Source organism: Mauremys mutica, chromosome 26 (assembly GCF_020497125.1).
Source record: "Mauremys mutica isolate MM-2020 ecotype Southern chromosome 26, ASM2049712v1, whole genome shotgun sequence".
Lineage (NCBI taxonomy): Eukaryota > Metazoa > Chordata > Testudines > Geoemydidae > Mauremys > Mauremys mutica.
Genome location: NC_059097.1, coordinates 11,321,242 through 11,338,805, shown reverse-complemented (window position 1 = coordinate 11,338,805; position 17,564 = coordinate 11,321,242). Strand labels below are relative to the sequence as shown.

Below are 17,564 nucleotides of genomic sequence, written 5' to 3'. Positions count from 1 at the left end.
CCTGCGTATTTGGATGGGATGTGAAGGCTGAATTCATCCCCCTCCTCTCTCCTATCTGGCGGAAGAGTTTGGGGGAGTTCAGCTCCTGATTTTTATTTGACCTGTCTTCAGCACTTGTTTTGGTTTGGTCTTCCCCTTTCCATCACTGTTTGAGGTTTCTGTCTCTATCACAGCAGGTGATGCAATGGTCTGTGAGAAAGAGGAGCAGAATTCTCAGCAGGAAAATGTTGAGCAAGTGGATAAATACAGAGCATTATCGCAAAGATCGAAAAGGAATGTGTCCAGGAGTCCTGAGCAGGGAAACTCCTGGGAGATTCAGCACAGACCAGAAAGAGATCAAGGAAACCAGCCAGGGAAGAAAGTGGATAAATTTATTTCCTGTTGGGGAACTCAGAAGGTCCTCATGGAAACCACAACACAACAGGAAATCTTTAGGCGAAAGAGAAAAAGTACATGCACTGAGTGTGGGAAAATTTTCACTCACAGATCAGACCTTTCTAGACATCAGAGAATCCACACAGGGGAAAGACCCTATGAATGCCGTGAGTGCGGGAAAACCTTCAATCGCAGTTCGCACCTTATTAGGCATCAAACAATCCACAGAGGAGAGAGGCCCTATGAATGCTGTGAGTGTGGAAAATGCTTCACTAGCAGCTCAGACCTTTCTCAACATCAGAGAATCCACACAGGGGAGAGGCCCTATGAATGCCGTGAGTGTGGGAAAAGCTTCACTTACAGATCAGGCCTTTCTAGACATCAGAGAATGCACACAGGGGAGAGGCCCTATGAATGCCGTGAGTGTGGGAAAATTTTCACTTACAGATCAGACCTTTCTAGACATCAGAGGATCCACACGGGGGAAAGACCCTATGAATGCCGTGAGTGTGGGAAAACCTTCAATCGCAGCTCGCACCTTATTAGTCATCAAACAACCCACACAGGGGACAGGCCCTATGTATGCAGTGAGTGTGGGAAAACGTTCACTCAAAGATCAGCCCTTCCTGCTCATCAGAGAATCCACACAGGGGACAGGCCCTATGAATGCAGTGAGTGCGGGAAAACCTTCAATCACTGCTCAAACCTTATTACCCATCAGAGAATCCACACAGGGGACAGGCCCTATGAATGCAGTTTGTGTGGGAAATCCTTCAATCGCAGCTCAACCCTTGTTAGCCATCAGAGAATCTGCAAGGGAGATAAACATTGTAAAAATCTCTAGGGCTATCAAGATTTTCTTTTCTTTAATACTTTTCCTGATTCCCACATAGTAACTTTTAAAGCTCTTTGAACTGTTTGCAGCACCGTTATCCCTCAGCTTGTCCAGATGAGTGGCCCATTTTTGCCTTTTGCAGTTTGCCCTCTTTTGAGATGGACCTATTTGTCCTTTCTATTGTCCCACAAGTAATTGGAGTGTGCCCTTCCTATGAGGAACCAGGGAGCGTCACGTTTATACCATTCCTCCTATTGCAAAGTTATTGTTAGAGTCACCAATCATACAGATTGTATCCTTGCCAGTTGTTCTCACGTTCCTCTGGGTTGTGCTGAAGAGCAGTTACATTGGGAATTTTTCAAATTATATGTAAATGAAGAGGAATAGGGGCAGGAAAAAAGTATAATTACAGCTTCTGTGACACTGGAAGGAGATGAGGTGACTCAGAGATTCCCTCCTTCCCCTTCACTGCAGAACTCTTACCTTTTGCCTGAGCCAGGCAGAGTTTATCTTCATCACATTCTATCCATCCACTTCATAAGTGTCATGTGATGAAGCATTCTCCGTTGTCTGTGCTTGCAGATGATGTTTTGACTTCTTTAATCCTATATCAGAGTCGCTATGACTGGAGATGAAAGTGTCAAAGACCTGGGAGGGGAATTCAAATGGATCCCAAATACAGTGTTATTGGAGTTTAAATCCCAGGTTCCATCTATTGTAAAGCCACTTCTGGCAAGGTGGCTGTTTTTCCCTCATTAGGGGGATCCTAGGATACTAAAAATGTTGTAAATAACATAACTGACTATTGAGACAGGGATGAGGGAAGCAGGTTTGAATGGATCAGAGGAGAATGTGATGGGAGAATCTCTTGTCCCGATTCTGAATAATCAGATGTAACCTGCTCTTGAATTTCACTTGACACTTTCTTTGTCATGTATTGTCTCTCTGTGATGTGGGTTTCTATCTTTCCTGAAGGCTGTTTGCTCACCCAATTGGCTATTAGTTCAGTTTGATAGGCTGTAGCTCAGATTTATTGAAGAAATTAAGACAATGACCCTTTGCTAAAGTCCTCATTTATGATTTCAGCTTTGCTTTTTCCCCATCCCTCCATGATGACATGGAGAAAGCTGAAGTGCAGTTCTATCAACAGGAGAGAACTCTCTAATTTACTGGACAGGCTAACAAAGAGACAGCAGTGATTTAAAATCTCCACTCGGAAATGGTGAACAACAGCAGAACCCCAGCTAACTGAAGGAAGTGCATCTAATCATAGTGTATTTCAGTTGTTTAAGGCAATATTGTCTCCGATGATCTGGGAAGAGAATTCCATGGTAAGTGGTTTTGAACTAGGCAAAATGCCCATGTGTTTGGTTCCCAAAGCATTTGTAACCCAGGCCCTACAGAAGATCTCTCCTAGCAAATCCTATGGTATGGGAAATGCAGCCCTTCATGACACAGATGTTGAGGAAATAGAAGTGGAGTTTTTGTCGAATTTATCCTTTGTAGGTGCTAAAGATGTGTATAAAATGAAACCAGTGTTGAAAATGTAATATCGTCAGAAAAATAGCCATTTTTTAATAGAATCTCCATCTCTGGTAACTAACGAAGATTCTGATCCAGGCCTGTATCCAGTCCCTTCCCTGGACCTGTGCCACCGAATTAAAGAAAAGCTGGGCATGTTTCAGGAAGCCATTCCTCATTCACACTGCTGAGATTTTAAGTGGTTTTGTAAAGGATTCTACTTCAGAGAAGTGTAAATTTACCCCATCCAAGACCAAGGATTTACCCCATCCAAGAGTCCACACCCAGTTCTTGGTTTCCACCCCAGTAAAGGAAGCAATGGTGACCCAAGGAAAAGTGTTTGTACAACTCCACTTCCTAGTTCAGTGTCACTGATTACACTTCCAAAGTATGCCAGGGTTAGATTGAGAACAGTCATCCTTCACTGTTTGGATGCAAAGAGAGAGTGCTTCATAGGACAGTCCTTCCCTGTGATCCCAAACTGGCTGCCTGGTTGGGTAACAAGGACTTTCAGGCTGTAGAAATGATGGTAACCAATGAGGCAATGAATTTGTCAGGCTCCAATTTTAGACTTCCAGAGACACGCATGTTGAGTCCTGATTCTATGGTTTTGTGTCTGACGCTGTGGCTACACAATTAAGCTGATGTTGGCACAACTGCACCAATGTAGCTGCGCTGCTGTAGCACTGCAATAACAGATGCTCTAAGCCAATGGGAGAGAGTTCTCCCATCGGACTTGATTAGTCCAGCCCCCGCAAGTGGCGGTGGCTATGTTGGCAGGAGAAGCTCTCCCGCTCATCTAGCACTATATACACAGGGGGTTAGGGCTGTGTAACTACGTTGCTCAGCTGTGTGGATTTTTCAAACCCCTAAGCAATATAGTTATCCCGATAAATGTCTTTAGTCTAAACCAGACCTTAGTTTTCTCTTGTGTTTTATGCATTTACATTACTTCTCTACCTCCTCCTACTTTGAAAGATTTAAAAAGTGTGAAAAGAGAGGTATTTTTCTCCATGATGCAAACATTGCGACATAGAAGACCCCTTCTACCAACACACATGGCAGAAGATCCTGAGATATATGCACTCACAGAAGTGGTTGGGACCTATGTTGGGACAAACCACAACAAGAACCAGGGTTCAGTTGTTGGCAATGGGGATTAAAAGCAAACTAACATATATGACAAGAATTTGTGATCTTTGAATATGTTATTGTTACCAATTAAAATGAAATGATAGGTGAAGTTATTGGTTAAAGAGTAAGAGACTGTGTGATAATCTGAATTATTTTGGAAAACTGAAAGTTGTTTTGTTTTTGTGTTTTGTTAGTCGTACAGGAAATGATGGTTAATCTTGAAAAGTTAATTAGATTTAATTTACCCTGGTTCCTCAACTGTTGCTACAGCTCTAGTACCCATCAATCCAAAGACTGAGAGAAATGGAGAGTTCCAACCATTGTCCTTTTAGTATCTTATTGTTCCTCTCTCTGTTTTTTGTGCTGGCCTTTCTATACTATCACTTTCTGCCTTTGTTTAGTTGGCCACAGTTGGTTTCCATCACTCATGTACATTTTTGTTTAAATCTCTATCCATTGTTAAATAATTGTTTTGCTTGTTCGATAACTGTACTCAGGTGCTGTGTGAGATACAGTAGCAATGGTCCACAGTAAAACTAGTAACCTTGGGATACTTGGGGAAGAGAGGATGTGGGATTTCACCGAGTATCTGGTGATCCAAGCTGGACCCCAGAGGGGGACACATTGAAGGAACTCAGGGGTGAGGGTGGCTGCTGTAGCTCAGAGGAGGGTCCTTGAGTTCCAGCAGGCTGGTGAGTTTGGTCACTAACATCCAGCTGCCCAATGCAAAACTCCCTCTTCCTTGTGGCAGGTGGCAACAAGGAGACTCACAGCCCTCAGCACCCTGAGAAGGGTCACAATGTGTCTCTGTGTTGATCCACCTGTCAAATCCACACAGGGAAAGCTCCCGATATTCCATCAAACTCTGCATCACACCTCCTGAGTATTTAAAAGAGTATCTCATAACTATTTGTCTATGTAAAGTATCAGAACAGTTCACAAATTTTAGGATCTGCCCTATGAAATCATGGAAAATATGCTCTTCACTCTGTGGGTACGTCTAGACTACCCGCCGTATCGGCGGGTAGCGATCGATTTCTTGGGGATCGATATATTGTCTCATCTAGACGTGATATATCAATCCCTGAAAGTGCTTCCGTCGACTCCGGAACTCCACCAGCGTGAACGGTGGTAGCGGAGTCGACAGGGGCAGCCGCAGACGTCGATCCCGCGCCGTGAGGACGAGAGGTAAATCGATCTAAGATACTTCGACTTCAGCTACGCTATTCACGTAGCTGAAGTTGTGTATCTTAGATCGATCCCACCCCCCAGTGTAGACCAGCCCTGTGAAAGCATGTAAAGAATCCAAGCGCTGGAGGACAGGGTTTGGGTCCAGAGTGACCTAGACAAATTGGAGGATTGGGCCAAAAGAAATCTGAGGAGGTTCAACAAGGAGAAGTGCAGAGTCTTGCACTTAGGACGGAAGAATCCTATGCACTGCTACAGACTGGGGACTGACTGAGTGGGGGGGGGGGTTTGATAGCAGCCTTCAACTACGTGAAAGAGCAGCCGTGTGGGCTTTCTCCTTGCCACTTTTGCTGGGCTGGGCAGGCAGCCTGGAGGCCTTTTTAGAAGAGCATTGGGAACTGAGTTAGAAAAATCAATGTGAAAACCAGAACCTCAGACTCATTTATTTATAATATTAAATCTTCAATTCTAGTGTCACAATCAATACAATTGCTTCAGCCTGATAGTTGCCCAAAGGGAAAACTTAACGTCTCTCCAAGGGGAGTGGAGAGAAAGCACTTTTCAGAGTCCAAGAGAGACAAGGCGGGTGAGGGTAAGAGCTTGCAGAGGACCAACCTCTGTTTGTGAAAGAGACAAGCTGTGGAGATAACCCAGCACCCTTCTTCAGTTCTGTGTAGCCTGGAAGGTCGTCTCTTCCATAACCAGCAGTTAGAACATAAGAACAGCCACACTGAGTCAGACCAGTTCATCTAGCCCACTCTCCCGAAAGTGGCCAATGCCCGGCGTCCCAGAGGACCCCTGGAACCAGCATGGATACACCACCACCACAAACAAGGTTAAAAGTCAATGCACGTGGGAGAAGGATCTTGTGTTTCATTCCTTATGGCCTAGTCCCATCATGTGGCCATTTCCTTTTCTTCCTTTCTGTTAAAAGCTTTGGTGTTTTGCACAGAAACATTATTTCCCCAGGAGAGACCCAGGAGTGGGGGGCTGCATTCCTGTGCCAAACAGTCACTGGAAGGGGGCAGACAAAGGCCTTTAGGACGAGGCGTCCGTCACTGTCAAAAGATCATCTCCCTCCTGCAGGTCACTGGCAGCCTGAATTTGTTCCTTATCTTCCCAGAGTCTGGGGGCTGGAATCAGCACTACCCAGCCCCTCCGTGTGTAGCAGGAACAAACACAAACCTGGTCTTTAAAACAAGCTGTCCCCTTCCTTCTCAGGGAAGATTTTTCTGTGATTGAAGTGGAGGTTCAGTTCCCCTCTCCTAGGGGTGGGGCAGGTGTGGGGCCAGCTCCCAGTAAGATCTGTTTTTACCTTTGCCCCGTTTCAGTCACTCTGGGATGGTAACTCTGCTCCCAGCTGTCAGGCAGCTTCCAGCCCAACCACCCTGCTCACTACTTCCATGGTCATGTGTCACCCCCTTTGCCAGCACACAGAGCCTGCAGGAAAGCTACTCCTGCCAGATGCACTGGTGGTATAGTGGTGTGCGTAGGTGTCTTCCAAGCAGTTGATCTGGGTCTGATTCCCAGCCAATGCAATAATGGCTTTTCTCTTTTGTTGTTTCCTCATCTGGAAGTGGCTTAATTTCAGTCACATTGTGTTACAATCACATTATCTATAGAATGAGACAATAAATGGGTCAAAGTCCAGCAGGTCATACAGGATGGAGGCACACAAGGGGCTGGAATGTGTCGTCTGAGAAAGAACACTTGGAAACCTGCATCTCCCATCCCCTGGCCTTGTGGGTTATGATTCCAGCTGTGTGAGCTGTTTGTATGATGTTCCGACATGAGAGGGAAATGAAATTTTGAGTCAGTTTTTGCTCCTGCAGATTACTTTGCTGTTACAATTATAATGACATAAACAAAAGGGAGGCAAAATAAACATAACCCCCAAATTGCAATACAGGTGGGGAAAGAGACGATCATGGTTAAGCCAAACACTTCAAAATAAAAATTAATATTAAAAAGGGGAGAGGGAAGAGATCAGGTATGTGGAGATCCCCTTGATATTTCAACGCACATTGTTAGAATCAAAGTTCAGACTTGACACTGGAAAACCTGCAACTACCTGTCTCTCTGAACACCTGTGATGAGCAAGATGGAGTTGGGACACCTGTTCTGCTTCAATCATTTATTGTCTCTCTGTTCTCTCCTTCTTCTCCCCCCAATTCCTCGTCTCCAATGTCTCTGCCTTTCTCCTCTTGCTCCCTCTCCCCTGCCCTTTCCAGGAACTCACACTCTACAGCATTTAGGACAAGCCAGAGCTCCCATGTTCTGCACATGAGCCTGTGTCAGAGGATGTGTGACCCCGGTCAGAACCCGTCACCAGATCAATATGACCCTTTATGGGTGACTTCTCTGCCTACTCTGCAATTTACATCTCCCCACCCCCCACCCCCCACAAACAGGGTGGGGTACAGCTCTGACTGAGAGGCCTCACAGGAGAAATTTCAGCCCAAAGACAAATTTGTGTGAAATGTTGAGAAATGAAGAGCCCCCCAAATCCCCAGAACTCTAGTGTCACCCCCATTGCACCAGCACAGGGAACCCAGTGAAATGGGGTTACAGAATACAAGGGGGGAGGCAGCAGGGAGAGAGGTGACAGGGAGTCTCTCTTTTTCCTTCTCTCTTCACTTTCTCTTCTTCTCTTTCCTTCCAGGAACTGCAGTCACAGCAGGGAGGGCTTTGTCTCATGGGAAGGGATCCGTGACTGTCATAGAGGCGGTGGAAGTGACGGATTCTGTGACTTCCCACGACCTCCATGACTTCTAGGTGAAAGCTGGAGGCATGTAGGTAAGTATAGCGGTCAGTAGGTTTCCAGTATAGGGTGGTGTTTATGTGACCATCGCTTATTAGCACTGTAGTGTCCAGGAAGTGGATCTCTTGTGTGAACTGGTCCAGGCTGAGGTTGATGGTGGGTTGGAAATTGTTGAAATCATGGTGGAATTCCTCAAGGGCTTCTTTTCCATGGGTCCAGATGCTGAAGATGTCAGCAGTGTAGCACAAGTAGAGTATGGGCCTTAGGGGACGAGAGCTGAGGAAATGTTCCAAGTCGGCCATAAAAAAGTTGGCATACCATGGGGCCATGAGAGTACCCATAGCAGTGCCGCTGACTTGAAGGTAAACATTGTCCCCAAATGTGAAATAGTTGTGGGTGAGGACAAAGTCACAAAGTTCAGCCTCCAGGTTTGCCGTGACATTATCGGGGATACGGTTCCTGACGGCTTGTAGTCCATCTTTGTGTGGACTGTTGGTGTAGAGGGCTTCTGCCTCCATAGTGGCCAGGATGGTGTTTCCTGGAAGATCATTGTAGTTTCCTCAGGAAGTCAGTGGCGTCTCGAAGATAGCTGGGAGTGCTGGTGGCGTAGGGCCTGAGGAGGGCGTCTACATAGCCAAACAATCCTGCTGTCAGGGTGCCAATGCCTGAGATGATGGGGCGTCCAGGATTTCCAGGTTTATGGATCTTGGGCAGCAGATACAATAACCCTGGTTGGGGTTCTAGACTGTCTTATTGCCAAGGGACGGAGAAACTCAGCCAGCAGCAGGGGGTGCAGAACACCGTCCTAGTGTGGGGGTGACAGTGCCTCCGGGATCCTGACATCCCAGCACTTTACACACCTTCCTAGAGCCTCCCAACCCCCCTCGGCTGTCGGGACTGCGCCCCCAACCCTACTGACGAGAAACAGGCCTGGGGAGGGGAAGCTACTGGCTCAGGGTCACACCAAGTGTCAGAAGTATGGATGGAACCCAGCAGTCCTTCTCTCCAGGCCCCTTCGCTAACCACTGCTGCACACTCCCTCCCATAGCTGGCAATGAGAAGCAGGCCCTCATGGCCGCTCCCCCTGCCTGTGAGAGGGAGTGTGCTCCGCTGGAGTGACCGGGCCAGGGGATTGGGAGTCAGGACTCCTGAGTTCCATTGCTGGGTTTCCTATTGGTTCCACTGCTGGTTGTTTTCCTTTTCCTGGGGGACTCTGGGCAAGTTGCTCCCCCCTCTAGGGCTCTGTCCCCAGCAGGCAAATGGGGATTTCGTACCTTCCCACTATTGGAAAGTGCTGGGAGAATCCCCCAGCCAAAGCTGCTCTGACAGCGCTAAGCAGCATCTGACCATTCAAGGTCGGAGCGCGCTGCCCAGGAGATGGAGTGTCTGGCTTTGGGGTTTCACTTCAGCCCAGTCTAGAGAGAGGGGCCCAGCCATGGGGTTTGGCTCAAGAAGACCAAGTCTCCAATTTGTTAAGGACGTTTTGGATTCCAGTCCTGTGCTCCAAAGTGCTTGGTGTCAGTTGCACATTTTAGAAGCATGCTCTCCACTCCATCTTCCAAATCATTCATGAAACTATTGAATAGTACCGGACCCCGGACTGATCCCTGCTGCACCCACTAGGTGCCCCCTCTCCGTTGGGCAGCCAGACATGGAGAAGGGCCCTTGGAGTCTGGGCTTTCAACCAGCTCTGCACCCACGTGACACTGATTGCATCGAGACCGCATTTCCCTCGTTTGCTTGTGAGAATGTCCTGCGGGACTGTGCCAAAAGCCTTAGTAACCCCAAGATAGATCCCATCTACTGTTCACCCACCTCCACTAGGCCCGGAACCCTGGCAAAGAAGGAAAGAGGATTGGTTTGGGATGATTTGTTCTTGACAAATCCATGCTCACTCGTCCTAAGAACCAAATTATCCTGTAGGTGCTGCTGACAAACTGTTTAAGAATGTATTGCAGTATCTCTCCAGCTATGGATGTGAGGCTAGCTAGTCTGTAAGTCCCAGGGGTCTCTTTGTTCCCCTTTGAAAGATAGGTCCTGTCTTGTTCATGGATGGGAAGATGTTCTTTTTCAGGGATCTCAGATGAGAACTGAGGCACAACACCGGGTTTGTTAAGGCCACAAAAATGGAGGCAGGAACCTCTTCTCTCCTGCTGGCAAAGAACCCCAGGTACCTAAAAGACAGAGACTCACACCCCTGAATGGGCTTTAGAAAAGTTAGTGGTTAAAAAGTTTGGCCTCGAACATTTCTTGTTTCCACAGACTAGACATTTTAGCAAACTTTAGAATTCCTTGTTGCTAAACACCGTGAAACTCCCCTTTCTCCTTCACAGAGGGCCTTATTGCCCCTTATCTCACTCGGGCTCACGACTGCCCAGAGTTCGAGAACTGTCCCTGTTCCCATTGGGCAGATGGGGAGGAGCCTGAGGTATAGAGAAGGGAAGTGACCTGTCACCAGATGGATCAGACTGAACAGGTTTCAAACCTCCAGGAGGCTCTGACCTTCTAAACAGGGACGTCTGTTTTCTAGTAAAATCACTAAAAAGGGAAGGAGAAAACTCGAAAGAGGTTCCTCCTGGCGCTCACGTCCGTGAACCCGAATACTCTCTCAGTCCTCAGAGAGAGACCTGGAGAAGGAGACTTGCTGGAGCAAAGCCACAGGGGTCTCTGAGGTTTCCCTGGCCCCTCGCCCCGGTCCTGCCTGGCTGATGTCAGCATCTCTCTGTGAGGTCACCACCTCCCCACCACCTTTCACCAATAGTCTGAGGTCCTGCAAAAGGCCTTTGTGATGTCACTGCTGCACCCCTCCCTTGCTAGGCTAATGTCCTGCCCCTGGCCAGGCACTTTGGAGGTTTGAGCTACTCCCTGTGGATCACCCCACTCAAGGAGGGTTCGTTCTAGGCAGCAAGCCGGCTAGACAGGGAAACATCAGACGCTGCTCCCAATGCTGCACTCAGTTTTTCAGAAATGAGTTGACTTTACGGCCAGAAGAGACCATTAGAGCATCTAATCTGACCCCCTGCATATCACAGGCCTCCTGTATGACACAAGAGCTACTTTGGGGGCAAAGACATTCCAGAAAGGCATCTAGTCTTCATGAAATGACATCAGGAGATGGAGAATCCACCACTTTCCTTGGTAGCTTGTTCCTGTGGTTAATCATCCTGACTGTTGAATATTTGTGCCTTAGTTGTAATATGAATTTGTCTCTTTTCACCTTCCAGCCATTGAGTCTTGTTATGCCTTTCTCTTCTAGATTCAAGAGCCCTTTAATACCCAGTATTTTCTCTCCATTAAGGCACTTCAACACTTCAATGAAGTCACTTTTCAATCTTCTTTTGATTAGCTAATCAGGTTGAGCTCTTTCAATAGCTCACTAGAAGGCATTTTTCTCCAGCCCTCAGAATCTTTGGTGGCTCTTTGCTGCCCCAGCTCCAATTTCACAACATCTTTTTTAAATGAGGACATCAAAACTGAAGGCAGTATTCCAGTATCAGTCTCACTGATGCCGTGTCACCTCCTGTGACGTTATTGACATAATATGTAACCGTATCATAGAGAATCATAGAATCATAGAATCTCAGGGTTGGAAGGGACCTCAGGAGGTCATCTACTCCAATCTACTGCTCAAAGCAGGACCAATCCCCAACTAAATCATACCAGCCAGGGCTTTGTCAAGCCTGACCTTAAAAACCTCTAAGGAAGGAGATACCACCACCTCCCTAGGTAACCCATTCCAGTGCTTCACCACTCTCTGAGTGAAAAAGTTTTTCCTAATATCCAACTTAAACCTCCCCCACTGCAACTTGAGACCACTACTCCTTGTTCTGTCATCTTCTACCACTGAGAAAAGTCTAGATCCATCCTCTTTGGAACCCCCAGTCAGGTAGTTGAAAGCAGCTATCAAATCCCCCCCTCAGTCTTTTCTTCTGCAGACTAAACAAGCCCAGTTTCCTCAGCCTCGCCTCATAAGTCATGTGCTTCAACCCCCTAATCATTTTTTGTTGCCCTCTGCTGGACTCTCTCCAATTTATCCACATCCTGCTTGTAGTGTGGGGCCGAAAACTGGACACTGTACTCCAAATGAGGCCTCACCAGTGCTGAATAGAGCGGAATGATCACATCCCTCGATCTGCTGGAAATGCCCGTACTTATACAACCCAAAATGCCATTAGCCTTCTTGGCAACAAGGGCACACTGTTGACTCATATTCAGCTTTTCGTCCACCGTAACCCCTAGGTCCTTTTCTGCAGAACTGCTGCCCAGCCATTCGGTCCCTAGTCTGTAGCAGTGCATGGGATTCTTCCGTCCTAAGTGCAGGACTCTGCACTTGTCCTTGTTGATCCTCATCAGATTTCTTTTGGCCCAATCCTCTAATTTGTCTAGGTCCCTCTTATCCTATCCCTACCCTCCAGTGTATCAACCACTCCTCTCAGTTTAGTGTCATCTGCAAACTTGCTAAGGGTGCAGTCCACACCATCCTCCAGATTGTTAATGAAGATATTGAATAAAACCGGCCCCAGCACCGACCCTTGTGGCACTCCACTTGATACTGGCTGCCAACTAGACATGGAACCATTGATCACTACCCGTTGAGCCCGACCATCTAGCCAGTTTTCTATCCACCTTACTGTCCATTCATCCAGCCCATACTTATTTAACTTGCTGGCAAGAATACTGTGGGAGACTGTATCAAAAGCTTTGCTAAAGTCCAGAAATAGCACATCCACTGCTTTCCCCTCATCCACAGAGCCGGTTATCTCATCATAGAAGGCAATTAGATTAGTCAGGCATGACTTGCCCTTGGTGAATCCATGCTGACTGTTCCTGATCACTTTCCCCTCCTTTAAGTGGTTCAGAATTGATTCCTTGAGGACCTGTTCCATGATTTTTCCAGGGACTGAGGTGAGACTGACTGGCCTGTAGTTCCCTGGATCTTCCTTCTTCCCTTTTTTAAAGATGGGCACTACATTAGCCTTTTTCCAGTCATCCAGGGCCTCCCCCAATCGCCATGAGTTTTCAAAGATAATGGCCAATGGCTCTGCAATCTCATCGGCCAACTCCTTTAGCACCCTCGGATGCAATGGATCCGGCCCCATGGACTTGTGCTCGTCCAGCTTTTCTAAATAGTCCCGAACTACTTCTTTCCCCACAGAGAGCTGGTCACCTCCTCCCCATACCGTGCTGCAGAGTGCAGCTGTCTGGGAGCTGACCTTGTCTGGGAAGACAGAGGCAAAAAAAGCATTGAGTACACTAGCTTTCTCCACATCCTCTGTCACTAGGTTCCCTCCCTCATTCAGCAAGGGGCCCTCACTTTCCTTGACTTTCTTCTTGTTGCTAACATACCTGAAGAAACCCTTCTTGTTACTCCTAACATCTGCGGCTAGCTGCAACTCCAAGTGTGTACTATTATTATTCTCTTCTGATTTCTGAATCAGTTTTGTCATCCAGGTGTGTTTCCAGCTGTTGAGTTGTGGGGGAGAGAGGCCAATTCACAATGTCTCTACCGCCCCCTTCATAGTTTCTTCCCACTTGCTAGGAAGTACCTTTGCTAGGATGTGAGTCAAGCAGTGCCCATTGTCGCTGTGCTATCTCGGAGAAGTCTGCATTGTACCCGGTTCCTGGGATAGTCCTTGGGAGTGTGGATCCCTTTAATGGGCCAGCAGCGAGTCTGGCTCCTCCATTGTCACACCTGAAAGGCTGGTGGTGGGCATTTCCCAACCTCATCTCAGTAACACACACAGAGCAAAACTTCCCAGCCAATGCTACACACACAATCCAACACAATAGTAATGTTCAACAGACCAAGACTTTTGAAATGATATCTCACCAGGCAGACTTTGTACAAACCGTATCATCATTATATGCGAGCAGTGAATATGGGGCTTCCAGGGTGCTGCTTTGAGCACAGCGAGCCACCCCTGGGCTGACATTGCAATGGAGATGTACCCTTAGAGTCCATCTCTCCTGGGATAAAGATGGCAGCATGGCTGGCCTGGACCATCTGACGTGGGCTCATGGAGCTAAAGCTGAGAGGCTAAAAACTGCGGTGCAGATATTTGTGTTCACACTGAAGCCTGGGTTTGGAAACCCTCACCCCTCGTGGGGTCTCAAAGGTTGGGCTCAAGCCCATCTGTCTGCCCTGTAATTTTATAGTCTTGCAGCCCAAGCCCCATAACCCTGAGTCAGCTGACCCGGGCTTTGCGACAGGTGCCCTGGGTGTGTTAATCGCAGTGCAGACATAACATTAGGCTACGTCTCCAGTGCAATGAAACACCCACGACTGGCCCGTGTCACATTAATCAGGGTCATGCGGCTTGGGCTGTAAAGTTGCAGTGTCCGTGTCTCGGCTCAGGCTCAGTCCCCTGCTCCAGGAGCCCAGCAGGTTGGGAGGGGGTTTAGCAAGTGGAACTGGTAAAACCGCAGGGGAGTATTACCCTGGCCTCATGGCATTTCTCCATCGGTCTGTCTGCTCTGGGGCAGGGACAGAAACACGTCCTGCTGCTTTTGTTATTTCAAAGGGCGGTTTAGGATTTTCATTCTCAGACACGGTGCACAAAACAGGACTCAACCCTCGGCATAAACTAAACGAGCTGCCCACAGATTCTGGCAGCCACAAAGAGCATTTGGTGTGAGAGCTCAGACCTGCCCCTGTCCCAGAGGGACGGGGTCGTCTGTGAGGGGACTGGACCACTGACCTATCAGCTCTTAACTCCCAAACTTTCGGTAACTCTATCCTCAGGGCCTGTGAGTGTAATTTAAACCATAAGAAAAACCACACTAGGCTAGACCGAAGGTCCATCTAGCTCTGAATCTTGTCCTCTGACAGTAGCCAGTACCAGGTGCCCCAAAAGCAACTCAGTAAGGTACCACTGGAACTTGAACCCAGGATCTCCTGTATACAAAACAGTGGTTTTAGCCAGCTAAGCCATGGTGCCTACAGCTGCTGAAAGGATCATGTCTGCACACACCTGACTCTGCCAACCTCCATCTGGGCCTGACAAGCTTTGCTGGTGTTTGGATTCAGTAAAGTAGAGGAGCAGGGGAAGTTTTACTCCCAAGGTTCTTTGGACAGGTCTACACTACAAAATTAGATCGGTGTAACTACATTACTCAGGGGTGTAACAAATTTACCTCCCTAAGCAATGCAGTTATATCAACCTAACCCCGGTGCAGATAGCGCTGTGCCAACAGGAGGGCTTCTCCCATCAACATAGCTTGGGGAGGGGCTTGGTTAGTGAAGATGAAGAGAATAGGTGGCCCATGGCTCTTGCATTTGGGGATGCTGGGTGTGAGCGCTGGAAGCTCCCTAGAAGTGGGGGGCCCATTGGTGCCCAGACCATGGCACTGCCCCCCCACCCTTCTCCTCTCTCTGAGGACCCTCCTGTGCTCCCCCCTTGCTCCTGTTTGGCCACTTCCCACCCCCCTCTCTTCCTCTTTGGCTGAGGACTGCTGATCCACCTTTCGCTTGCTCCTCTCCTCCCCCAAGGCCTTCCTGCCTGCTGCTCGTGCCTCTCCACCCCCTACCACAAGGTCTGCCCACCAGCTGCCACCTCCCTGACCCGTCCCTGCAACCCACCCTGCCCACTACCCCCACCTCTCTGCCCCTCCCCGGAGACCTGCCCTGACCACTGCCCCCACCTTCGAGACCTGCTCTGCCCACCGCTCGAATCTCTCTGCCCCTCCCCTGAGACCCACCCTGTCCACGTCTTTCTTTGGTCATCTGTTGTTATTCCATGAAGCATCAAGAATGGAATAAAAAGATGAGTTTACTCCAGGCTTAGGAAAGAAAGGAGCCACCAACCCCCCGGCATTGCTGCTTTAGTTAAAGTGTTTTAATTAATCAGCTATTGAATGTCCTCCCTATGCCCCTTGTGTCACCAGAGCACATCCATGCTAGCAGTTCTTGGATGGCAAGAGAGAGCAGTGCACTGTGGGTAACTATCCCACTGTGCAACTGGCTGCAGGGTGTTTTGGGAAGGGTTTGCAATGCCTCACGGACTGGTACAGCATCACATGATGCAGGTTTCTCTATCCCACCGTTCCATGGGCATCTTACTAGATTACCAGCTGCTTTTCAACTGTGGTGTGCGTGGCGGGGTAGAGACAGTGAGTGTGCTGGGGAAGAGTGAGTGTGTTGAGGTAGGCAGGAGCGGATCATTATTATCCCTACTTGAAAGAGGGAGAAGCTACGTCTGAGAAAGAAGAATTGACTTGTCTTAGGTCACACAGCCAGTCAGTGGCAGAGTTGGGAATAGGACCCAAGAGCCCTGATTTTCAAACTAACCATCGGATCTTGAATTTCAACATTGAATGACCTCAATAAAATGTCCTCAGATGAGCTCCAGACCAACAACAGTGCACAGGAATTATTCAGCAAGTATTTGAGGAGAACTGCAATGTTAGAGAGAATCATGAACTGCTCAGAGACCATTAATCTAGAGAAGCAGCAAAATTCATCAAACACAGAACTGGTTCTGACTTATTTACTTGGTCTTAAAAGAGACCAACAAGGACCTGAGTCTCCTCCCTGTCAATAACCCCCTGCTCAGCCAATCAGGGATAGAGACTGAGGGCGGGAGGCTGAGGGTTCTCACCAGAGAGCCCAAAGGATGGCCCAGGTCACTGGTGAGGATCACTGCCCAAGCACTATTTCAGCCCCACATTTTTGGGTGGACCTCCCACAGTGGGAGCTGCAGAGCACTCCCCGGCAACACACACACACATGCCTGGTCTACACTAGGCATTTAAATCGGTTTTAGGAGCGTAAAACCGATTTAACGCCACAACCGACCACACTAGGAGGCACCTTATATCGATTTTAATGGCTCTTTAAACTGGTTTCTGTACTCCTCCCTAACGAGAGGAGTAACGCTAGTATCGGTATTACCATATCGGATTAGGGTTAGTGTGGATGCTGATCGACGGTATTGGCCTCCTGGCGGTATCCCACAGTGCACCAGTGACCACTCTGGACAGCATTCTGAACTCGGATGCACTGGCCAGGTAGACAGGAAAAGCCCCGCGAAGTTTTGAAATTCATTTCCTGCTTCCCCAGCGTGGAGATCTCATCAGCACAGGTGACCATGCACAGCTCATCAGCACAGTTAACAATGCAGTCTCCTGAGAATCGTAAAAGAGCCCCAGCATGGACTGCACGGGAGGTACTGGATCTGATCGCTATCTGGGGAGAGGATTCAGTGCTAACAGAACTGCGTTCCAAAAGACAAAATGAAAAAGTATTTGAAAGAATTTCTAAGGCTATGACGGATAAAGGCCACAGCAGGGACTCAGTGCAGTGCAGAGTGAAAGTTAAGGAGCTCAGACAAGCCTACCAGAAAACCAAAGAAGCAAACGGAAGGTCTGGGGCAGGTCGAAAAACATGCTGCTTCTATGCTGAGCTGCATGCAATTTTAGGGGGCTGCGCCACAAGTACCCCACCCCTGATTGTGGATTCCGAGGTGGGGGTTGTAATCTCTGCCATGGCTGAGGATTATGCAGACGGGGAAGATGAAGATGAAGAAGAGGAGGAAGACCTAGCAGAGAGCACACAGCACTCCGTGAGCCCCAGCAGCCAGGAGCTTTTTATCACCCTGACGGAATTACCGTCCTCCCAGCCCTCACAAGCAACTATCCCAGACAATGACGCCATGGAAGGGAGCTCTGGTGAGTGTACCTTTGCAAATAGCAAACTTTGTTTTTTAAGCAAGCCTTTTTTAATGATTGATTTGCCCTGAGGACTTGGGATGC

General features: G+C 48.2%; 1 protein-coding gene across 1 annotated transcript in view; it reads left to right on the top strand.

The window, feature by feature from the left end:
- LOC123356632 overlaps positions 1-17,564 on the top strand; it is a 1,710,063-nt gene that overhangs the window by 1,138,492 nt on the left and 554,007 nt on the right. Inside the window, 1 exon segment of the mRNA XM_044999989.1 lies at positions 454-1,205. Within this exon segment, the coding sequence (XP_044855924.1) occupies positions 454-1,205 (752 nt within the window).